The sequence below is a fragment of the Genypterus blacodes genome, unplaced genomic scaffold, assembly GCF_046128005.1.
Source record: "Genypterus blacodes isolate CSIRO-AG114 ecotype Tasmania unplaced genomic scaffold, CSIRO-AGI_Gbla_v1 ptg000053l_1, whole genome shotgun sequence".
NCBI classification, from domain to species: domain Eukaryota; kingdom Metazoa; phylum Chordata; class Actinopteri; order Ophidiiformes; family Ophidiidae; genus Genypterus; species Genypterus blacodes.
The window spans coordinates 1,756,116-1,781,569 of NW_027466865.1; the positions used below are offsets into that span (position 1 = coordinate 1,756,116).

Here is a 25,454-nt window from a genome sequence, read left to right on the forward strand (position 1 = left end):
GAAAGACAAAACGCTAAGCTGTTGGTAAGCGCAAGAGCAGTTGTCAGACAGATTTCATTGAATTGACTAATTGCAACTATGGTTTCAAGTGCAGCTGCGGTGTAGTTCTTGAAGTCAAATGCAGCTTTCAGCAAAGAGAGTCTCCACTTTCCAACCACAGAAAGCATTGTGGGCAGTTTCCACTCCACAGAAACGGCATCTGCTGGTGTTTACAAAGAAATATCTCCTCTACTTCACACCCAAGTCCTCCATCAACATCTCTTCTAACCTGCACCGTGGTTTTGTAGTGTGCAAGTGTGTGTGATTGAATTAACTCTCATCAGGTGTTAACGTCATGGCAGGCTTGTTTGTTGCAGTGGCATATCTTGATGTTCTACCACAAAGGGCCGTTATCACCTCTCGTGCTCTTAACCTGGTTGTCCAATTTGCTGGGACAACAGGTGAAAACAATTAATTGCAGGGCAGGAGAGAAAAGCTGCAGGAGCGGGGACTCATGGAGGTTTTAAGTTGAAGGGTGGACAGTCTGGAGGTCTGTAGCCACAACAGAAAAGCGCCACATCATCTACATACCAAAAGGGAAGAAATCCTGTCTCGCCCAAAACCAAGAAAGAAATGCATCATCTTGCTTAAGTCTTTGTTTTTGCTATCTGGGTGGGAGGGAATAAAGCCCCTGGAGAGCCATTGTGTACACTTTAGCTGTACTCCAACGTCACCTCATGCACCCTCTTTTTCTTTGGCTCTTCCTATTAATTTCCACTTCCACAAGGCCGCCTTTTTCTTTCCACAATGGGAGAGGTAGGTGTAACTTTCTACCATCTCAAATCATTATCATTGTAATTGTGACATTAACCTTTCACTGTTAACCTTAACATTAACTTCCATGAGCTGCTGGTTCACTTATGTCTTCTTCATGTCATGTGTGTTTACTCACACATATTGCCCATTATTTCATATGTACACGTTTTACTTTCTATTTCATTTATGTCTGGAATGAGTAGAGGATTTACTCCAAAGAGATCCCGGAGAGCAGTTTTCCTTCATGCGCCACCAAACACAACAGTGGTTCCAGCTAAGTTGGACACCAGCCTTGCTAAGCCCCGGATTTGTACTTGAGTTAATTACATTTGCTGGTTTTAATATTGGTGAAAGTAGCGCAGTATTATTAGCCAAAAACCTTTAACCAGCTCAAATCCAAGCTTCAGACTTTCAAGGAAGGCTTGAAATGGTAAATTTGAGTTTGTCTTTAAAGGAGATGGTACAGAACTTGATTCCCTAAAAGACAAAAAGAACATGGATGGAAGAGATAGTAAAGATGTCAAGACAACTCAGAAAATTCTTTGTGCCACTCCGTCCTGTCCGCTGTCCCCCAAACCACAATTATATCTGGATTAACACCACCATGCCTTTCCTGCAGCCTGTCCACGTTTCCTCAGAATTAGACTGTGTGGAATATTTTCCAAGATAGCTCTCTCCATTTGTGAATGTGACATAATGCAACATATGAACATCTGGAGCTAGTTAGCCCTGCTGTGCAAAGTCTTTTTTTCCATTTCAAGGACTGAGTGAGGTGCACTACTTTCAACCAGTGGTGTGTAGCAATATCACTGCATGAACCCCATGCACCCAATACGTAACATCACTTATCCAACACGCTGTTTAAACAAAAAAAAGGCTATTAGGAAGTTATATTGTGACATCTTATCCATGAAGACATTTGCAGATGGAGTAACGGAGACATTTAAGGATAAATAGAGGCTAAGTAAATATGGAGAAAATCCATTAAAGTCTTTACAGGTTTTGGATGAAAGGTTAGACGACAAACTACGGCTCAGTGTTCACCTTGTAGGGAAATAAATCAGGTTAATTTATAGATTTGTTGTTGTCTTTGAAGAAAATAGCACTGTCATGCAATTCAATGGTTCACCTTGACTCTAAATTAAGATGTCTACATAATATATTGGTCGGAATTATGATATACCGTACTCTCTTTTTAGGTTTTGCTGTGACATGATTGGACTAATGACATGCAATAAATTATGTCCAGGCTCCTCATGTCTCATCACATTGAACTTTATGTGCCTCGGGAAACGGCACACTTTGATAAATGCCTTCAGATGTTTCAAACTCTTGAGGGATCGCCACAGTCAGCCAGAGCATTTTGTCAGAGTGAGCTTGATGAAACTGAACTGGCAGAGTAGGAGACCAACTTTCCAAGAGAGTCTACAAGCTGTTATCTATGCTGCGATATGCAGGCTGGCCGACATTAGGCCGCTGCAGCACGGTGGGACTATTATCTAGAAAACAGGGCTGTGCTGTAGGTCGTCAATGAGAGAATCGTTTTTACTCTCTCGTATATCAAAATGATTCGCAAAATGCAGAGGAGGCGATTAAACACGACTTCTGTTCAAAGTTTTCCCTGATTTTTATTCAAAATTATTATTTTGGTCCACATTTGTATAGGCAGCATATGCATTTATAGCAGAGGCTGCAGTCATCACTCAGTTTACGAACAGAACAGTGACTTACATTCAATTGCTTTAAAGTCAAAGTTAATTTTGTGTTCATGCAGTATTTGACCTAATTCGACATGCATATTGGTGGAGATTGTCTATTACTGTATTTGATTGACAAATAATTGTAATAGAACATAGAAAAATGTAGGCCAGTTTTTTTTTCCTGCTGTGATCACAAACATTACAGATATAATCTATAAAACATTGTCAGAAAACAATAATTTAAATGTTGAGTATTGTTCATTTATGTATTAAAACCTGTTACCTGTGTTGGGCAATTTACATTCAGATCACACATTGAGCACAATATTATGTCCAATATGCTGCATTGTTGCATCAACATATCTACACACATCTCTCAGAAATGATTGTTTTGTTAGATTTACAAGTTTTAAAAAAAGAAACAAAAAAATACAAAAACAATGGATTCATAAGGTAGAAAACAACGAGGAAACAGTATAAAATCACGCACAAATAGTGACTCAAAGGCTACTGCATGCAATTCCTTGGCATTCAGGAATATCATAACAGGGATTTTTCAGATGCTTCTAAGTAATTCCACTCTTGCATCTTTTGTCTACTGAACATAACATTACACAGACACATATTTCATATATTTTCTCAAATAGACAGAACTGTCTTATCTCTTTAGGGCCTTTGTTCACGTAACAGAGACATCAGCACATGTCGTTCCTCTGCTCAATCGAGTGAATGTAAGGGTTCTAATCAGTCCTTGGTGGTCATGGAGGGGTCAAAAGAGCCTGAAGCAGCTCAGAGGACCAGCTTGGACCTCATGAGTACGAGCAATCCATCCATAATTCAAGCATCAGAACAATTGCACTGTTGGGCTAGATGTACACAAAAGTCAGTGTAGACAAATAGCTGAAAACAAGTTGATCTCAATACACCACATCAGAACGCAGAAAGACCACAGCCCGCTGACCGTGGAACGAGTCGCTCACGTGTCCTTGCTCACGGGTACAATCAAGGATGATTGTGCGTTGATCTCTGGTGTTGCCTTTATCCAACCCCATTCGCTGTTGGAGGATCTACAGGTCGGGGCGCGGTGGTGGGCGAGCAGGGGGCGGGGCTCGTCCCGGAGGAGGTCCCTGTGGTGGAGGGGGCAAGGATCCCGTCGGGGAGGCAGGGGGAGGCGGGGTGGCCGGGAACTCTGGTGGGGGGGCAGACATGTGCGGGGTGGTTGGAGGAAGAGCCCGGTTTGGAGGGGGTGTGTAAGGCGGAGGTGTGATGGGAGGAGAGGGAGTGGGAGGCAGCGATGGAAGGGTGGAGGAGAACGACGGGGATGGGGAGGATGGAGGGTTACCGGGGGTCAGAGGGAGGGTTCCCTGGGGAGCGGGTGGACTCCTGCTGGGTGGGTTGTATATGGGAGAGGAGTGATGGTTGTAGTTTGGGTAGCGTGGAGGAGGATTCGGCTTGATGCGGGTGAAGTTCATGCATCTGCCCTGAAATTTTAAGAGGAGAGCCGATTTATGTTCTGTCTATAAACACCATTGTATGAACTTCTGTATGTCATTCTGTTGACAAAAACAAAGCACTAACAAGATACCTAGAGGGGTTGATTGATAAGTTTTGAGCTTTGAACATATGGAGCACAGTAATTAAAGTAAGGCTGTAGTTAAAAATAGTCTTCCTGGATGTTTTCACTGGCGCTCAGTGATTTCCCCCTCTCCCCAAACCTGAATCAGGGTTTAGCTGGAACCAATTTTGAAGAATTTGTAGGAAAAACAATTTGGAGTTGGAGCTTGAAATGTTGGGCTCATAACTTTTCAATCATCCCTAATTCAATTGAAGTAAATTACAGACCACAGCTGATACCAAGAATGAAACAACAAGAGGAACGAAATGACAAAAAGAAATCCACCCTGGAAAATGAAATTCTGCTAAATATCATTTCTTTCCTGAAGTCGCACTGCTTTGACAAATCGCATGACTTTGCTGCTCTGACAGCTGAATTAAGACATAAAATTTTCTCTTTGTGCTTTCTATTACAAATGGTGTGGGCTGATGACTGCAGCAGATGGTGCTGCTCAGTTGGAAGCACTGCCTATTGTCCACACAGATACAATATAACTATTTGGGATTGAACAAATCTCCATATATCTACCCACATATAATCAGATTCCCAACTATGGCTAAAGTTATGGATTATAATGTGTTTACGCTCCATTTAGCTGCACATGCAAACCTGTCGGCATTCTCTTCCAATCCCAAACCAAAAGTGAGGTAATGCTGAAAGGCGATCGAATTCCAGGAACGAGCTTCACCCCTGGAGCAGCCGGGCTGAGGGGATCAGGGATTTGGGTGGACTGATAGAGGATGACAGTGCAGCTCTGTGCCTCTCATTTAGCAGCGAGGAGAAACGGTCCTCTGGGACAAAGCCATCCAAAGTGATGCATGTCAGACGGCAAAGCTGGAAAAAGTAACTCAACCTACACTTTCATTCTCCTATTGCCTGAGGGAAAGTGAAAATCATGGAGTTCTTAATGTTTCTTAGAAATAGCACCACCTTCTCATAGCTACAAGTTACAGATTGAATTTACAAGATTTGTTTTTCAAACTACCGATCAAGACAAACACCGAAAGAAAGGAAAACTCTAAAATGGAGTTTGGCTTCGGGGGGAAAGTTGGACTTGAAGTAGTTGGAGTTTTCCCAAACCACAGCTTTAGTGAGCTTGTAACTAAAGGTAGCAAGCTGGTGGAGTGGAGTCAAAATCTGGAGTTCCGAATTGGGCTGGTAATGTTGTACTGTGTCTTAGTATGCAATGTATAAATGAATCATAATAACTTCATATCTATATATATATTATTCATTTGTTAGAAGTTGGATGGCATTTGTTTGCTAAATCATCAGTACGTCTGAGCTGTCTGACTCCTCCTCGTGGTCAAACGTGTTAGTAAACCTTAACGTCAGGATGTCAGGACATAAGAGGAATTGATATAACAGCCGCACATCTTTACAATGACTGATGTATTGATTTACATGAATAACTGGAAACACATCCAGTCTTTGGAGGCTAATATATCACAGTCAGTAAATGGCATTGGGATCGACTCCCATTCTCCCTCCCAACCACTGCATTCATTTAGTGGAAGTTATAAAAACGAGGCTTTGACAAGAGATTCCTAATTACAACCAGAACCAACTTGTTTACTGCAGATCATCAAGGATATTGCAGCAGTGCATCTTTTTTTCCTGGGCACTAATGAAGAGCTTTATGGACTCACTACCACACCCCTCATTAAAAGAGTGGTGTGTTCACTGTAGTTACTCTCCTGGAAAAAATCACTTTGTCAATGGATGAAAAACAAAGATATTTCATCTACTGCAAAACGTTTCAGGCCTGGTAGAATCCAACTGCAGCACATTATGCCTGATCCTCAGACAGTAACATGTTCTGAAGGGCCTGTTTGTATACAAATCACAAAGCTTATATGCAATAACCATAAATTTGAAATACATAAAAGTTACACACTTTAAAGTTCTGCTCTTCTTTCTTAGACAGCAGAAGATGAGTCATGAACTGCTGTGTTTGGGGATTTTCTGTACAGATTTGTCTCAGTCTCCCCTTTCAACACTTCTATACCCCACTGACTCAGACTACATGTAGGCTGCCAACAGCAAAGGTCGCTGTGCTGTTATCCTCACCCAATCACAGCTGGCCTTTGGGAGATACGTTAACCATTTCACAATGACTTCACCAGACGTCTTCGCATTGCTGTACAGTCGGGCTCTGCAGCGCAAATACCAACCCACCACAAGTGTTCCCATGAGTCTGTCTTTCTGTGCACACTTTTATTGCTCACAGCTGGTCCATTTTCACAACATTTTGGGTAAGTAAGGAATCTCCTCCCATGCCAAATGCTAATGTAAAGCCAAGAGCTTACGTCAGTCGGGATAATATACAGTATGCTGATTGAACATGTGCAGTTAATGCACATTTGTTTAGTTGTGGGATCGCTCTTACCTTGTCACCTGGATGTGGACGCATGACAGATACACGGTCGTAGCCTCTTCTTAAAAGCACCCACAATGCATCTAATTTGCTCTGCAGAAACAGAGAGGACAAAAACAAGTTTTCATCACTGCTGCTTTTGTGATCGTCTTCCATTACATCCATTCTTAAAGAAAAGCCAACTACTTTGTGAACTGTTTCCACAGAAAGAAAATCCTTGATTGGCGTGCGTGCGTGCGTGCGTGCGTGCGTGCGTGCGTGCGTGCGTGCGTGCGTGCGTGCGTGCGTGCGTGCGTGCGTGCGTGCGTGCGTGCGTGCGTGCGTGTGTCTCCTATGCATGTAAAACAAATAAAACCTCAATATCAGTTCCCCTCCAACTCTGCCACAATTCAACATTATACACCCAACTCCACTTGCACTGACTAACATTACCTAATCTACCTAATATCAGAGAGAAACTGTGTCAGAGCATTGTGTGCACTTCGTAGTTTTAAACTGAGCTAATACTTTGAGAATAAGGGCAGAAAATACAGCTGGTTTTCCTCACAGAAACTGCTGGCTGTGCAGCCTTACTGCCTGGAGGTCAGTCCAGCAGGGGTCTGCTTTCGATTAGCAATCCTCTGCCGACTGGGAAGGCTTCAGAATGACTCCTTTAACCCTGTTCTGGCCTGAGAGGAAGGGACTGTGTGCCAGCAGTCACCTAACTGTTGTTATCTACACTCAACACTGCAACATTTTATTAAAGCCTGCAATCACACATATATCAGGATAACATTGAGTAATTTGTAACAGATCTTCGTCGAGAACATATGCTCTTTGTTGGAAGTGTTCATCCCAGTAGAGCTATGAACAATAATGAGGAATAAGGAAAACACTGATATATCAAATGCACCTGTACAATCCAATGCAATCTTCTTTTTTGGAATAAATTCAAATCAATAAATCTGATATATCGAGATATATTGCCAATATTCTTGACAAAGGTTGCATTTGCGAATAGGCTGTTGAATTGGATTGCATTGGATTTTACAGTGTAACTAAACTGGAAATCAATATACATAATTCATACTCATATCAGTTTTCATTTCTACAAATATCCCAGAAATGAATACTGAAGCAAATAATTGATCAATAATTTTACAGAAAATGAATGACAATACAGCAAAGCTACTCCAGTGAGAGGACGACCCACTTCTCTATTACATATCATTATAAATTAAATTAACAAATTACATACACAATTTTGAGGTATTGTCTTTGTTTTGAAGAATGTGTCATTACTATTTAATGTTTTATTCCATATACTAAATACATATATAGATAAATTGTTGTTGCAGCCCTGATCCTTCACTGAACACGCTCCCCAGTCTCTGGTGCTGGTACCTTGATGGGGGAGTACCACTTGCGTGGCTCTGGGGGTTTACGCATTCCGTTGTTGAGGACTCGCATGGAGGGATACTCGAACTCCTGCTCCGGCATCTTCACTTTGGCATTTTTGGCTTTTTCCAGCTTTGCTCCTTCCTCGGTGGAGCCTTTCTCGCCCCAGCGGACCTAATGGAGAGTTTTAGATATAAAGTAAACAAATGAAATGTGGAAACACTGAAGTGTGTCAGTCTGCAAAGAACCCCCTTTTTAAGTATATTGTGTGTGTGTGTGTGTGTGTGTGTGTGTGTGTGTGTGTGTGTGTGTGTGTGTGTGTGCGCGCGCGCGCGCGCGCGCGTGCGTGCGTGCGTGCGTGCGTGCGTGCGTGCGTGCGTGCGTGCGTGTGTGTGTCCTACCCCTGTGCCTTGATGATTCTTATGTTAATTTTCGAACCACATGTTATTAATTCAAAGATAAGTTAGCCATTTTATGGTAAATATGATTTCAATTCAAACAAATGTTTCCTTTCATTTCTAGCCTTTTGAGGCTTCATCTGTTTTTTAAGTGAAACTAATAAATGTATGTATTTAGTTTGTGTGATGTGTGAAATTTTGCACAAACATGACACATACATGAATATCAATTGATCAAAGGGCTCAAATCTGTTACACACATGGTTTTGAGCAGTTATTTCTTCGTGCTATGAGTAATCCATAAAATGTGTGAATCAGCTGCTATCATTAGAATACAGTCGTGACTTCAGAGCATTTAGATTAGGTCACTTTTCACTGACGCAAGGGATAAGTCCACTTCCATCGGGCTTTAACACTTACTGCCCTTGATAATCATCTGGATAGATCAATCAGATCCCAATCATTACCTGATGAGTGTAACATGTTGACACTGACGATATCTCACCTCCATTCTTTTAATTCCACCGACTCCTCTCCCTCCGTAGTAAGACGCATCTACTGTGGGCCATTTCTTCTTAGGAGCTTCAAAGTCTTCATCATCCTATGTGGGGAAATTGAATGATGTGAGATGACATGTTTGACTGAAGGGGTGCGATGTAAACACAACAATGAAGCTGGTTTAACCCTCGCTGAGGTAACTAAGGGAGAATTTGTGAGGTATGTACAAGTTAAAACCTGTGTAGATCAGCAAACAGCTCATCTGGAGCATTTCCTTTCCTTTCTGCCCCTGCTAACCCCGTTCTGACCCCTCAGCGGTGGCGCTTAGACCTGGGAAACTTACGGAGCCCAACGGCCAGTCTGTTATTTCAGCTTTTTAATATCCCCCTGTCTGATCCATAGAACCTACCGGCACTTTTAGGTAGCAAGCTTTACTTTCAAGATAGTCGATGCCTAATCTGCATCAGGGAAGATATTCATTGCAATGAAATGCATCCTGAACTGCATAAATGTCTCTGGACAGTTACTATATGTCAAATTGGATGAAGGTCACATAATCCAGGGAAATTGATTCTTTTTTTTAAAACAATAAGTGAAATCTTGAAGACACATTTGTAGAATGGGAGAGTAAAATGACTCATTACTGGTTTGAGGGGGTGGAAACTCGCAACCTATTTGAATTGGTAAAAAGGGTGAAATTGGAGTTTCAGGGAATGGCTGAATGACGCCACTTCTCCACATGGTCATTGAGGTCTTAATGGCACAAAAAGTGAACAATCACTAAACCTAAACACTGCCAGCTGCCTGACTCTTAAATAACGACTGAAAGAGAGACAGAGCGGCTCCTACCGAACTCTCCTCTTCAGCTGGTGGTGGAGGTTCATGGATGATCTGCAAAAGTAAATAGAGACGCTGTGTGAGACGAGAAGGAGACATCAGAGACACAACAGAAGTCAAAGTGGATTTCTTAGCTTCAGGTGTTAGCAAAGTGGTTGTGTGCAGCTACACAGTTACACAACACATGGCAGAGGAATTGTTTTTTTCCACTTTCACTTTACTAGTTGCACGCGCGGAGCACTGACCTAGAAATCTGCCGTCCAGATTTGTTGAGCTGAGGTTGTTGTTTAGGGGAAGGCAAGAATTATAAGCTCATAAATGTTGTATTCTGTTGTTTGTTGCTCAGTGTTTTTAATGGTATCTTGTAGTATTCATCCTTGGCTTGATTGATAATTTATGATCCTGGTGTAGGAAGATCTAACACAGAGGAGTTGTAGTATCTATTTTCAATACTACAATTTGACTGTGTCTGTGTGTGTGTGTGTGTGTGTGTGTGTGTGTGTGTGTGTGTGTGTGTGCGCGCAACATGTATTCAGCTTAAAGCCTTTGCCAGAGGTGATGTTGTTATGGGGCCAGATCGAGGTGATCGGCAGGTGCTGAAGCTATTATCATGAGGTGCAGCAACTGTGTGTGATCACTGCACTCCTGCAATAGTTTGTCCATCTTGTACCACTCTCAGAGCTCTGCCAACCCCTGGAGGTTCACATCACATAGCTCAAATGATTATAGCTAATGTGTATCTTTGGAATTATGAGAAAATATCACAAGGCTCAAAACTTATCAATCATCTCTTTTTACAGTATTTACCTAATTTTTCTGCTCTTTCCATTGTTTCCATGTGCCATCTCTGTCAGCACTATCAGTAAGTTGCACACTCTTGGATATGTACATATGGAACACTATGATTTTCTGTGTATATGTACAATAATTTGTTTAGTCTATTGTCTGTATATGTCTCACATGGTTCCCTTGTCTTGCTGTTGTCTCTGTGCCATGAACCGCTCTGTCAAAGACATAAAGACGCTTTCTTCGACATTTGGCACACTTGGCAAACTCTGTGGCTCCAATTTGTATTTGTGATTTTTTCCCCCCCTATGCTTCTGTGAAATCCTGGAAGGCAGAATGATTTCCCTTGGTAACCCAGCATCGCTTTCCTAAACAGAGCGGCACCGACTGCGAGGAAACTGACAAGAACAGAAAAAGTGAACATAGAGGCCATGTTGTGTAAAAAAAAAACACAGAAAAAAACTGACATTGCTCTCTGGCAAAGCTCGACTTTCCTGTTTCCAGCTCTGGAAACGTTGGAGCGGTGGTGAGGAGTCATTAGCCTCTTCATTTGGATGGAGAATCCCAAATTTTGACATGAGGAGGCGAGTGGTAACGGGAGAGCTTTGAAATGTTTTGACACACACACACACACACACACACACACACACACACACACACACACACACACACACACACACACACACATACACACACACACACACACACACACATTTCTTCTTGTTTGACTAAATCCAGAACAGATGATTATCATAAAAAGGCTCTTCATGAAACTTTTTACATCTATTTTGTTATCTTCCATCTACTGCGCTCATAGTTACAGTGACACAACAACAAACAGACGGCCAATCTGCGTCTTTATTTCCACACTGCTTGCTGGAAAGTGTGCAAAGTCAAACAAGGTGCTAATTCAGACGTTTTCCCCCAGTGTGCTGATGACATACAAGTTGGTTGACTGATTAGTTCTGAGCCTTTACATATCAAGCAGCATTCATTTGAAAGACATGATTCTAATTTACAGGTTCCAGAGGTTCTCAAGGCTCTGGAAGCTTTACAAGATGGACAAACTACTGTAGGTCAATGTGCAGTGATTACAACATGGATTTGCCAGCTGCTAACTCTACTTTGGAACCTTCTCTACCCCCTCCATTTGTCCCCCTCAGACTTTCACCAACTAAAGGAAAATCTTATGTATGCATTATAAGGTTCGAGGTCACCAGCTGTGACCTCTGGGAACAAATTATTTCAACAGCAGCGTAATTACTTAAACACACTTTCACCCAATGGACTTGACCTTTCCTGGCTGGGGACTAAATTTAGCTGCAGGGGCCCAGAACCCTCATAGACTCATAGACCCAAACCTCCCCACCAAGGGAATGTTGTTTAGGTTAATAAGATGCCTGACGAGACCTGCAAAAGACCTCGGTCTCCATCTTACAGCCTGCATGTAATATTACTGCATTGCATTTGAAGTCATCAGTCATCATTTCAGAACTCACCACAGTGCAACACAGAGGCCAGAACCACCAGAGGAGGGCTAAGACCAAGAGCAGCATCAGGATGAGCAGAGCTATGGCCAATATGGTTCCATCAGACTGTAAGGGAAAACAAAAAGACACAACGTTCAATATGTATAACATTAAATAAGTTTGTCAGAATTACTTTGGCTTGATGCTTGTGCATGTGGTGCTTGTTATCGGTTTGCTGGATTAGACAGCATGCATGGCCACAATTGAAAAGAGATCCTGTCCTGTGTAGCTTTTGTGACGTGAGATAATTTGACACACATTTGTGAGTCATTGTAGGGATGCATTAGGACCGGGACCCCCGCAAAAACAACAATCAGGTGGAGAGACGGTAAAGATAAGACCAATGTGGCGTAATACTCACACAGCCCACCGTTGTAATCGTGACTGAACTGGAGATGAAACTGAGACCTTCATTCATACTGACATAAAGGTTGGCTGCCCTGGAAAAAGAAACAAAAACAGGTTGGCCTGTTATTTATATGTCCCCTTAGACAAACAGTAGAGACTGAGGTGATGTGGTAATTGATTATATAGAATCATCATAGGACTCACATTCCCTCATCTTGAAGTATTGGTGCAGGACAGAGGAGATATGTATCTTCCACAACCAAAGGCTTCACCACTAAAGGAGGACACAAGAAAGATACATCAGACAAACATTCCAAAACAAGCAAGTGACGCAGGGGGTTTACACATTTGGATATCAGAGTATTATATCTTCACATTATGTCAATGTTTATCCTGAATGAGGTAAGTTTGTTGACCGCTTAATCTCTGATGTCCTCACTTTTAATTAGAGAAATTTGGGTCACTGACAGCAGGAATCGTGCGCATGACGACAGAAGTTAAACCTGTTTGCTGTCTGAGACATCTGTGTTACACTCGACAACACCAAAAGACGCTTTTTCACCCTGAGTTGTGTTTTTGACGCTAATGGTTAGTCTGTCCGCGTCCAGCTGGCCTTTGGGAGACAAATCCAACAAGCATCATCGACCAAGCCTGCCTGTTTATCCTGGCAGAGAGAGAGCAGCATAGCCCAGAACTGAGAGAATCCACACAAAGAGCTGCATGGGCTGCGGCGGCTGCTCCTTGCTAGAAACACATTGCAAGATGGAGGAGAACAACATTGCCAAAATCGACTCTATGCCAAGACAAACGGGGCCAAATATCCCTTGCAGAGATAGATCATCTCCGCAACCACCTTGCACTCAGAGTGGCCTTTAACCGAACCACAAGGACTGAGAGTCAATTATCATAAGGATGAGCTACCAAGTCCAGTGAAGTGCAGAGCCGGTGGTGCCTGATTCACTACGGTCATCCGACATCTACTGTTTAATCCCTTGGGGGATGAAGATGTTGGCAAACACCCTGAGTCCATGTCATGGTGTTTTATTGGACTGTTTACTCCCTAAGCGCAGAGACAGGTCAAGTTTTATTGTGAGGTGCAGACAAGTGCCCCAGGTTTGAGCTCCAGCCTAGTAAATTACACGGAATTACATCTTAAGGTGATCTCAAATGGAGACTTTGAGATGGATTTGGGGAAAATGGTCTGTATCCCGTTGCCCATTATTCATTTCAATGTCATCCGGTGAAGCAGCTGCAATCATCTGTCACCAAGAAAGAAAAACAGGGACTAGCTGGGGACGTCTCTGCAGAGGCCAAAACCCACCGCGCCTGGCTGTATTTGCTGCTACTTTTCCTGGAGACACACGCTCAAAACATGGTTTCATCTGGTCAACACATGTAGTTACACAGCACCGCTTTCCTCTCTACCATCTCCACATATTTGTGAAGCATGCAAGGCGCAGAGCGGAGGAGGGATAGAGGTCGCAAGAGCACAAGAAAAGCAAACGCAAGCAAAAACAAAAGTCCCTCACATTTATCTCCAAGCACTCTGGCCTAATTATTTTCATTTTAAGGTTTGCATGTGATGAGAAGCAAATAAGTTCCAGAGGATTTTGTGTAAACACTCTGAAGGACCGGTCGCATCTGATGGAGGAGCACACAGGCATTATGGTGCTGGCATAAGGAGATGATTTCACTCAGAATGGTTTCCATGTCCTGTGTTTGTCTGCAGGATGTTGGATGTTGTATCACGCAGAAACAATTATGATTTTGAGAAGCTGTTAACATTTGACTGGCAAGCGATTAATAATGTATGATGACTCTTCACTTTTTGGCTGTAATTTGATTATTGGAACAAATGCATCTGTTGAGTCCTGTTGACATCAGCTACTTCAGCATTGACAATTAACAATGCATTCAGCATCTGTAGTCCATGGCAACCCGACAGTAGTTGTCAGATGTTTGGTTATTTATTAGAGAATGAATAATGAGAAGCATTTTAATTGTCATAATTTTAATTTTGCAACATTTCTTAGGCCTGTGGATGACTAACCTCGATTTGATTTTGTTTTGCACTTTGCTTGGAAATAAAGCTAAACCAGAACTCTTATTCTGCTGATCAGTCAAAAATCTCTGGGAGCAGAACCAAAAAAGTCTGAAAACAGGAAGAAGATGTGTGTATCGTGGAGCAGAGTGAGTGCAGCCTTCAGAGGGCTGAACCAGAGAATCTCAAGAAGTGTTTGGTAAACTTGATATGTTACATTTTTACAACATGGGTAATCAAAACTGTGTAGTTTACTTAACATTAACCACATGCACAAAACTTTCTGGTTCTAGATCAGTCAAAAGATATTTGGAGAGAGTTTTAGTCTTTTTACAATGACACACACACACACACACACACACACACACACACACACACACACACACACACACACACACACACACACGCAGAGCCCGCCAACTCATCACAAACAGAAAGAACATTACAAGAGGAGTTTTCCAGGGTTATAATGTGAGCAAGATTTCCTTCTTCTCACGGTTTAGAAACCCAGACTATTTATAAGTGTGTAATTTATAAGAAGCTCACACCAATAATGTAGCATACCAGATTCCTGTATTAAAGTATTCGTGGTTGTCGCTATAGCAGCCATTTGTTTCACACATACGCTCCATCAGCACTTCTGGTCAAAGCTTTTCATTCAGCGTCACGTCTGCCTCACAGAAGCAGCTGCTTTGTAATTAGACCTGCAGCTCCTGTGGCGTCACTGTAGGAAGTGAGTTAACAGCTAATACAACAGGCCACTTGCAAGGACTTTTGGGAAATTGGAAGAATCCTTACGGTCTTTCCCCCTTTCTGCTTTGTGTGTGGCACTGGTTTTCATTTATCTCTTCTTTCTGGTCTCATTCCAGACTTTTAAACAATGTGCGCTTAAGCACTAAACACCTTCCGTGCCAGTGGGTTATTTTATCATTGAAAATTCCAGCTGTGAAGCTGACTCTGTGTTTTTGGGAAGCTCAGCCAGTTGTAATTAAATGCTCAATTTTACCATCACCAGCTCTCTCATCTGTTTATTATTTATGTTGTAAATCAATTTGGTGATCATATTTGGAGTTAGATAGTATGTTTCTAATCAGAATCATAATTAAAATCACTATGAATTGACACTTACTCTGTGTCTCCTTTAATGGGATACATCCTTAGAAGGTGTCATTTGAAGCAGGCTAATGTCACAATCGCTTGGCTGGAGCGTCCCGTTTAGGAGGATCCTTCAATTACAACTCAGGAATGCAACCAGCGTATCCTTCTCAACCTTATATTTCCCAGAAACTAGGATGCGAGAGGAGTTGTCTCTGTTTGTCTTGACCTGCTGCTATTCAGCAAATAAAGGAATTCCATAATATACAACACATCTTTGTCGAAATCAGGGTATAGCGTTTGCACAGGTAAAATACTCCTATATGCAGAAGTAATAGTTGGATGAGAACATCAATTATTAAACAACAACTTGAATAATCTAGTCATCTGTGATACTCACTCTTGGTCACGGTCTCGTTGATGCGAAAGCTGCAGAGAACCTTGTCGACATTCCTGGCGTGAAGGAATCCGTTTCCTCTCACCACCACTTGGAAAGACTCTGTGTGAGGAAAAGTAAACCTAACTGTGTCACCCCGAGAATATGGCAGATTTGTGGTTCAAGATAATGTCCAAACTCATTATCACCACAGCATCTGATATTCAGCGACATCAACAACCACTACTGTTTCCCCACACTGGTCACAGGATTGTCATGTCTGTAAAGAGTTTGAGGTCGAAAACACTCTGCAGCCAAACCACAAACCCCAATGCTATGTTAACACTTCCTTACAATTAGAGAATGAAAGTTTAAGAGTAAAGCTCTGCTATGACATTTGTTTTGAGGTGTCATTTAGTGAGTCAAAGAAGAAGATGAACAGGAGGTAAATCTTCATCCCCTTACCTCCTGCACAGATACTGGAAGGCTCCGCTGCCAAGATCTCAATACAGGACTTCTTCAGGATCTAAGGAGGTGAAAAAAAATGAATTCATTATGGTCTGGGGGATGATGTGAGACAGTTCCAGTGTTGGTGTCTCTCTCTTTCAGATTGCGGTCTCAAGTCTGCACGAAAGCTAAAAGCCCAGTTTAAGCCACAACAATGAAGGAGAGAACAATACAAGCAGAATTTGGTGTAATAATCAGCATCTGAGATCATTATAAACTGTCCCTTTTGCGAGAACAAAACCAGAAACGGTTTATTTACCATATATTGACACCGAGGAATCTAAAAGTTTGGTCCCATGATCCGTCACAACTAGTAAACTTGTGTTGCAACCAGAATTTATTTGACCTGGGAGGCCGTTTGTTTGCAATTTCTATGTTGTCAATTTGGTATTTAGAAATGTCCCATACCGCTAGAATGGAGCACGTGCTCTGTGGATATGTGGTGCTGCGTTCATGGGCTGATCTGCTTTGGGATTCGCAAACTGATTTGTTTTTAATGAGAAGCAGGATCCTGATTCACTCAAAACAGCACCTCACGAGAGTCAGAAATGTGCTGAATAGATGCTTTACAGGGTGTGTATGTGCGTGTGTGTGTGTGTGCATGCCTGCGTGCGTGTGTTTGTGTGTTAATTGCAAATTCCTTCGAACTTCTGTTTTCATTCATTCTTTCTTTCAGTGGTGTCTCTTGCGCTTGCGTTGTCATAGTGTCCGTGCACATTGTGACTGTGACGTCACTCGACTCTGCTGAAAACTTGGACCACCAGCCGCCGCATTTCTGTGCTTTTTTATTAACCTTTTCCGGCTGATGTTCCTCAGCTTCGTGTTGCTATCTTGAGCTTGATGTTGCTATTTGCTCTGATGATTTACAGACCAGTCCCTTCAACAAACAGTTTCAGTTTGGCCTTAATCTGCTCCAGATGACCTTTAACTCAACCTCGTACACACATGACAGCAGCCTTCGTATCTGTGTGACATGGCTTCTCAATATACTAGATGTAAGAATAGAAGTCAATACCTCTGAGGTGGGTCTTAAGAGATACAGCACAAACACTTTGATCCTGTTTGGATAGACCTCAGCGGCACTGATCAAAAGCAGGAAAGTCACAGTCTCAGCAGGTTTTCCTGGAATTTTGTCCCTGGCGAGACTCCATGGATGGAATAGTTTATCCAGCTTTAAACCCATTTTGCCTTGTTTCCTGTGTGCTATTTGATCAGTTTGTTGATGGATTAAAAAAAAGAAGTAACCGAGACAGGCCAGATTACACAAATTCCATTTATGCACGACAGCTTCCTATGGACTTTTAAAGCATGTCACTCTTCAGTTATCCCTTATGATAGCTAGAGTCTTTGGCAATGCTTCCAAAGTGCTGTTTGAACATGTGTGTGTGGGCTGTGCTGAAATATTTACCGAATCGATGACCCCTTGCAAAGCCTCAAATCCATCATTCACGGGGAAGACGTGGTCCTTGCTATCAGCAATATTTGCCAGCTAAAGAGGAAAAAAGTTCATGGGTTGTCAATCTCAGCCATTTACCCAATCGTGATCTTTTATAATCTAATAATGCCTAAACACAACCTTCTGCTTTGGCAAATCCAACACTCTGATATCATCCATTATTTGGCAGGAAGAGAGTTGAACAAACATCCAATGCATGTCATCATCTACTCAACCTCATGTTGAAATGTCTAAATGTATGTTCATGAGACACAACACTGGGAAAGTTTGTAACATAGAAGGGATCTGATCTGATTATCTTAGATTAGATTAGATTAGATTCAAATTAATTGTCATTGAGCAAAGTACAGGTACAAGCCAACAAAGGTGGACATACAAAGGCTGACTGATAAGTTCTGAGCCCTGCATAGATATGATCTAGGTCAGCTTTTCCATTGCGACACACTTCAGCCTACAATACTCACAGATTTAGCCCAAATCCTGGTAAATTGTTATGACATCATATCATATCTTTCGCATGTTTGGGAAGAGGTAAATGTCTATAGCCTCAAAAATTACTTCAATTACTTTCATAAAAATCTTCTTTGTTTCAGGCTCAGACGTTTTAATTTCCCCTTGTGTGTGTAATTAACAGAAAACAATAATTTCCTCTTCGTATAATAAGATGCACAAAAATGATCATTTTACCACTACACGGTAATGAGAGAGTATTCCTTGAATAATGCTGCTATATTTTCAGTCACTGCTTTGAAATCCTAGCTAACTCTTCTCTCTGGCAGCTGGGAGTTATTACTGGGTGGGCTAACTTGTGTGTTTGGTGTGTTTTCATATGAATTTCAACAGAGTTTTGGGCCGACATGAGAGAAAATGGGTCATGACAGAATTAATTAGGGGGTAAACTGTGCCTTTTAAGTAATGTAAATCACTTAATGACACGGCTGACAGCGTATAGGCTTAAGGCACTGCAGTGCTTTCAGAGGCTTAACTTTGGAAAGCTACGCACCCATAATTTCCCAAAACCATGATCAGTTCCACTCGCTAAACTATGAATGTCATGTAAAATTAAGATACAGACCTAAAATAGTGGAAAACACACCTGTGTCTCATTGAAGTCTTTCACCCCCACGCAGTAAACTGAGGCACCCAGACTTCGGGAGCGGTTGGCCTGTCAGGTATTCACAAAAACAGGAAGACGCTCAACACCTGGATTCAATTACTCTTTGCACATTTCACAACAACACCAACTAACACATGGCCAGATAGTTATGTGTTTGTCCGGCTCTATTACAAGATGTTGGGCAACACCGTCTTCTTTGTGGAAAAAAAAAAAAGAAACAATTTGGTTGGGATATGACAATTTAAATGTCAATGGAGCTCACAAACCAAATTTAGTATGTTGCAGTAAAAACACAAGTGGAAACTAACACCGGTGCTGAAAGTAAATGACGTTTTAAGACTTAACACGGTTGCTAAGAAACAGCATGTCAGGACACTGGAGATATCAGCTTGACTTTTGTGTTTCTTGGGGCATTCAGATTCTCGGCCTCACAAGCCTGCATCTGCATCTGAGCGGACTGAAGGAATAAAGCTTTGGATTCTGTTGCAGATGTGCGGCGTGCAAACTGGGCTCGGAACTCGATGTGTAAATCTGACAGGACGCTCCGACCATTAAAGGAAGGGGATCAAAGCACTGACGAATGGGGTGGTGGGATGAGTTTGATGTGGGCTGTGCACATATTGCGTCTGGTTCCAATTTGTGTGACCCATTTAAAGTCTTTCTTTCACCGTCACCTATTAAGCTTCACCAAATCCTTCACCCCCGCCCTCTCACCTCTCTCTCAGCATAGTAGAAGAGATCCTCGTGCAGCTCTCCATCTGTCAGCGCAATGATCACACTGGCAGAGCGATAACCTGCACACAGAAAGGATGCGGTCAGTCCTGCTGCAGCTGAGCTCCTAATGTTTATTATACTGCTGTATATCTCAATAAATCACAGAATATTCTCAGGAAATTGTAGTTGGATGGCTCAAAATCTAAATTGTTTAATTGATAACTCACATTCTGCTTCAGGTTTTACCTTAAATTCCAGATCAAGGAGTAAATCCAAACTGTCACTCACACTGAAGTGAATTAAGTGGTCAAGTGCAAACTCCAGCTGCTGATCACAGAAATATACCAAAATCTGTCATACACTTTTAAAACGTCTTAAATGTCGTCTTATTTGCTATATCCTGTGAATTTACATCATGGAATATAACCTTGACTCGCTCCTCAAAGTGGGGAATGCTCCAAAGCCTCAATGGATGGAATAACGAATGGAATAACGAATGGAATAACGAATGGAATAACAAATGGAATAACGAATGGAATAACAAATGGAATAACAAATGGAATAACAAATGGAATAACGACAGCTAGTACATAATATTAAATAGTGGAACTAGTCTTAAAGATAACCACTTAAAGGTTATACATGTCCAAGATGAGTCCGGAATAGCGATGAAAAATCACAGATGAAAGCTAAAAATTGAGTCTGTCTGGTGAGAATATTCCTGGAAAGTCTAGAACATGATTTAAAAATGGGGAATAACCCAGTATAGTGGCTTCCTGCATGTTTCCCATCTCTCCCTGTTCTGCCCACACCTGATTACCTGAATCAGTGTGTTGATTTGATCGACAAGCGTTGGCTTCTCACAGAGTTCAAGTGGCTCAACACACCTGATTCAGTTTATCAGCTGTGGGTCCCTTTTTTTTTTTTCTTTTTTTTTTTTACCAATAAGACCAAAGGAAAACAGCATACACACCTTCAGTGTTCCCATAGTAAATCTGCTCACTGGCCTGCAAACAAAACAAACTGGATTAATATTTTCAAGTAGCCTGTACCAATGAATAATTCCTCTCAGCTCTAATACAGAAGCCATTTTGGGTCTGACAGACTCCAACCATCATAAACAATGAGTCAATGCCAGATTGGAGTTGGATATGCAGGAGCCTCACCCTCAGAATGCCTTCATGCATGAAGGTGTCTCCTCCTGGAAGGACCCTCTGGAGCTCCTCAAGACCTTTGCTAATGCGTTCTCTGTGCAGATAAACAACAGGCGGTTGTTGATTCGTACAATTGAAAAGACTCATTTTGTCAGATTCATTTACAAACTCTGACTGTACACAGACGCCATAAGGCACAGAAATGCAAGGCCAGCACTTTCATCTGTTTATTGAGTAACAGATGAATGAATGGAAACAGTATTGGCTCAACAAACTGTCTCGCAGATTGAGAGAAATTGGCCCTTTGTAGAGTGAGATAAGAGGGAAGCCATGAACAGTGAAGCGTCTCTGCCTAAGGACACATTGGACACCATCTGAACGCAGGCCACAGTGTTTCTAATGTGAGTATCAGATTAAACTCTTAAACTGTGAAGATTAAACTCCATTTTAAAGGGAATCTGCACCCACCTGTCCTCTGTCAGCCGCATTAAAATCTTCCCCTCGGTGGAGAACACGATGAAGGACATCCGCAACTGTGGACTGAGAAAGAGAAAAACATGCTCCTTCACATCACCAATCCTACATTTCTTCTATTTTCTCCATTGTTTCTTAGAAGCATTTCTTGTTTACCTTATGAATTTGTAAGCTAGATGTTCGACAAAATGGTAGATTTCGGCCCAGTGATTCTGCACACTCCCAGATCTACAAAGAGAAAAGCCAAAATGATGTGAGAATGTTTCCTTCCTTAAACATCGCTGGAATGTGAACAACCCTTCCTGTGTACTGAGCGCTTTCTTATTGAGAATCTTGAAAGACAGAAACGGAAATAACCTGTAGGATATTCTTGTATAAGGAGCTGCAATAGATTACAGCTAACATCTTTATAATGGACTCCCAGTCAGATTATAAATCAATCCTCATTAAACTTTCACGCAAATGTCTGTGATTGCAACTAGGTCAGTGCAGATGTTAAGTGTTTAGCGCTGGATCCCATCAAAGCCAATATACTCAAAACTGTGTTGATTCTTCTCACATCATTACGTAGTGTTTTTATTGGACTACATGGCAATGACCACAAACCATATTGTCCTGCCCCATCATCATTGGCGGAGTAAATACAAAGAGGTTTGCTGTGTTGAATCGTATGGAAACAGCCATTCAGTGCTTTAAAGGCACATGGAAGAGTGTTTGACCACTAGTTGTGCTGCTGAGCCATCTTATCTATGTATCTACTTTGATTATAGTTTGATCAAGCCAAAACACTGATTTCTGTTTTTTTAATATCATGAATTCAGCACGTCAAAGAATGTTTCCTCTGAGTAAGAGCCTAAATTATGCGATCGTAAATAGAATAATTCAGGCAAACGTCTCAGTCGACATCTCAGTTTGCATTTCCTTTATGGGACAACTTGCTGGGATTGGAACAAGTGTATATGCAGGAGTGTGTAATCATGATGTACAAACACTCCAGATGGCAACGATGCTTTATGTGATGTTGATGTTGACAGAACAGTAGATTGACACAATGACTCTGTTTCGAAAAGGTAATATTTATCACTCTCCCTTATAGCTCCTTATAACTAGCTGTTTCATGCTATTCCACATGGTGGCAGTACTGTCCTGTCAAATGTAACTATTTGTCAACAAAGAAAGAGAAGAGGCTTACTGCTGCCTGTCAAAGAGACAAATATTACAGTTCAAATAACATCCTTCAGATTTCAGGGAATAATCCAGCTGGTCTACATGATCATTGACGTGTCTGTTGAACATGTAAGCACACAGTGTGTATGAACAGGGCCAACATGGGGAAGCTCAAGTCCACTGTGTTAGTATGAAGACTACTGTCATAGAATGAAGCTGCTCCAAACTCCAAAGCAGGAGGTGGCAGCAATGCAGATTTTAGTGCTGGTTGCCAACTGCAGTTAAAGCCATGAAGAAGAAAATATTAAAGTTTATGAGGCAGGAAATACACTGAACTTTGGGATACACATGCTGTTCTTTGCAGAGAATAATTGATGAAAATTCTGAAACACAATTCCACAGGGAGACTTTAATGATCAAAAGCATGCATGTTGTCTTTTTGTCTAGAACATTTTTATTTCATATAAATTTGAACTCAAAGTTGGTGTCATTTATACTTCTCACAACATTTCTCAAAAGACCAAGTTTTCCATTGTTACCATGACACAAAGTCCCAGCACAAACAGGCCAGCCAACAGGCTGAAACACTGGAACATCTGGACCTAATGGAGAAAGGGTAGTGAAGACAAGGAGGAGAGAGAGAAGAAGAGAAAGCGGGCAGATACTGCAGGAGGACGGCGAGAGCAGGTGGAGGACATCACTGTGAGGATTCTGCCTGGAGAACAGATGCTCAATGCAAAGCAAAGGAACAACAACTGCAATAAGCCTGCTGAGTAAATAAACCGGCTGTCAGGTCACACATATAGGATGAATCTGCCTGGTACAGCTCACGGTTACAATTACTCTCTGTTACACACAATCGTCTAATTTCTCCTCAGTGAAACAGCAGAGTGCCGGGAGTAGGAGGCCTGGAAAATCCATCAGCACCTCCGAGCGAGAGCCAGACTCTGCACAGTGGAGGTGAAGAGGAGAGAGACTTCAGACCCAGGGGCAAACAGTACCGTCTTCCAGATAAGAACAAAGCGGTTTGGAGGATGCATTGGTTGACCTAGTTGGCAAAAATTCCTGCTTGTGGTTGAATAAAAAGAGGCAGGTTTTTGCAAAACACAAATGTTATGAGGTAATCGTCTGTTAGAGGCCAAAAACAGCAGTCTGGGTAAGAATTGGTGCCAGTGCCAAAGGAGCTGAGCATATTTGAGCCTTAGTCTTTCAGCATTTAAATGAAGCTCCAGGAAACTGAGCAGCTGCTGAAATTAATATCAAACATGACACCGAGCTTTTTAAAGCCTTTAAGCCTGCTTTCATTTATCTGTTTGGTGCTGCTCGTTTCTTGCTCTGAAAGTTGTGCATCATTGCCAAACTCTGACTTAAGAATGCACCTCCTGATAACCCAGAGCTCCACCGAGGATGTTCATCATGTGGTCGTGTGCCAGTGTGTCAGATCTGATAACACAGATCTCACTAAGACCCCTGGATGTCTTCTGGACACAGAAGCTGCTTGTGCATTGATGTCCAGCCAGAATGCATATGAGTTAAAAACTTTGGGAAAAGGAAAGAGATGTAATGCAGATAAAGTTAGCTGAGCCTGCGGTCGACAGGAGAATGAGGGAATACCGACAACATGGCTGCTCATTGCCATCTGCAGACATAAATCATGCTGAAATGTAGGTCAGGGCCAATAAAATCTCTGTGTTATTCACTCACACACACACACACGTGCATTAAATGAACAGCTGTACAGATGCTGCTGAATGATTTGCATCCACGCACGAATGAAGCATTGTTTTGTTTATTGTTTGGCTCTTTGCGAGTCTGAATAAGATCTGCTGAGACACGTTTCCCTCGTGACATGACAGCAGGGGGCGTGATGAAAACAGTATCATATCATTGATGATATCAGTACAGTATTTTCTCTGCCACAGCTGGTCATTCCAAAATATATGACAATTTTACAATAATTATACAAGTTCCTTTCAGCAACATCAGAAGAGCAAATGCAGAGTCAGGGGAGCCAAATGGATGCTTCACTTGGTTCTGCATGCTTTTCACTCAACAACAATAATCATCCCATGTTTCCATCTTCAAGTAAAGAAGAGCAACCAACTCACTTGTCCAAGACAAAATAGAGATCAAAGCCTCCAATGCAGGAGGAGGACCCAGCCTGTGTTCTGTCTTGGTTCGGTCCAGCATTCCCAGTGATAAGAACCACCAGCGTAGCTCCAAACACCAGTGGGAACCAGGTTCTCCTACTCCAGTTTAAAGCCATTATTCCAGCAGAGGGGGCTTAGACAGACAAGACGGTGAACGCAACCAGCTTGTATGAAAAGGAACTGAAAAGTTGCAAAGATAATCCTTCTTCCAGGTTCTTCCTTCAGCGTTGCAAAAGCAGTAAAATCCAGTGGAGTTCAGTGAGTGCAGTTGAGAAGAGAAAGAGGGAGGCATGAACGTTGTGGGTCTGATGTGTCACAGCAAGCGTGCAACAAGACAAAACAAAACTTTTCACTTTAGCTTCAGTTTATCACACAACCTCACACCCTGCATGTCTAACTAACTCACTAACTAACTAACTAACTCTCTCTCTCTCTCTCTCTCTCTCTTGCTCTCTCTCTCTCTCTCTCTCTCTCTCTCTCCCTCTGTAGGTGTGTGTGTCTGTCTCTGTGAGTGTGTAATAAGAGAAAGAGAGTGATGAAGACAATAAAATGGAAACGCTTGTTCTGCCATCTAGTGGTGATAAGTGGCTGATGAGTATGTGTAAGTGCCCAGAGCACAACACTAGAAATACACACTCACTTGTATTTGTGCACACTGCACCACCTTACTTAGAAACATATCCCATGAAACATACAGTAGTTCACAGTCTGAGTCAGTTGCTATGGTGTCATCATTGGGCTACTTGACTGACACACCCTCAAACAAGTGGAAACCTCAAACTTGTCTTTTTGACAGATAAAGTGTTTTGAATTTCTCCAGCTAAAAGTCACAGAAACACAGCAGCCGATAACCTCACATCACAGTCACAGCCAGTGGAAAAGTGTAAATATTAGCTGAACCAATAAACAAACAGCACACACAGCTTGAGTTTTCCAGTAATAA

At 42.0% G+C, this 25,454-nt stretch overlaps 1 protein-coding gene across 1 annotated transcript; it reads right to left on the reverse strand.

Moving 5' to 3' along the window:
* Positions 1-2,410: 2,410 nt before the first annotated feature.
* antxr1a (ANTXR cell adhesion molecule 1a) lies at positions 2,411-25,013 on the reverse strand. The gene is made up of 18 exons (XM_076150639.1): positions 24,470-25,013; positions 21,351-21,422; positions 21,189-21,260; positions 20,733-20,814; positions 20,540-20,573; positions 19,567-19,646; positions 18,832-18,900; positions 17,688-17,768; positions 16,238-16,298; positions 15,797-15,895; positions 12,465-12,534; positions 12,274-12,352; positions 11,883-11,978; positions 9,610-9,651; positions 8,768-8,863; positions 7,871-8,038; positions 6,500-6,580; positions 2,411-3,976 (listed from the first exon to the last, which is right to left on the reverse strand). The coding sequence occupies exons 1-18, from the start codon at positions 24,625-24,627 to the stop codon at positions 3,563-3,565; spliced, it is 1,854 nt and encodes a 617-aa protein (XP_076006754.1). The 5' UTR covers positions 24,628-25,013; the 3' UTR covers positions 2,411-3,562.
* Between the last annotated feature and the right edge of the window lie 441 nt (positions 25,014-25,454).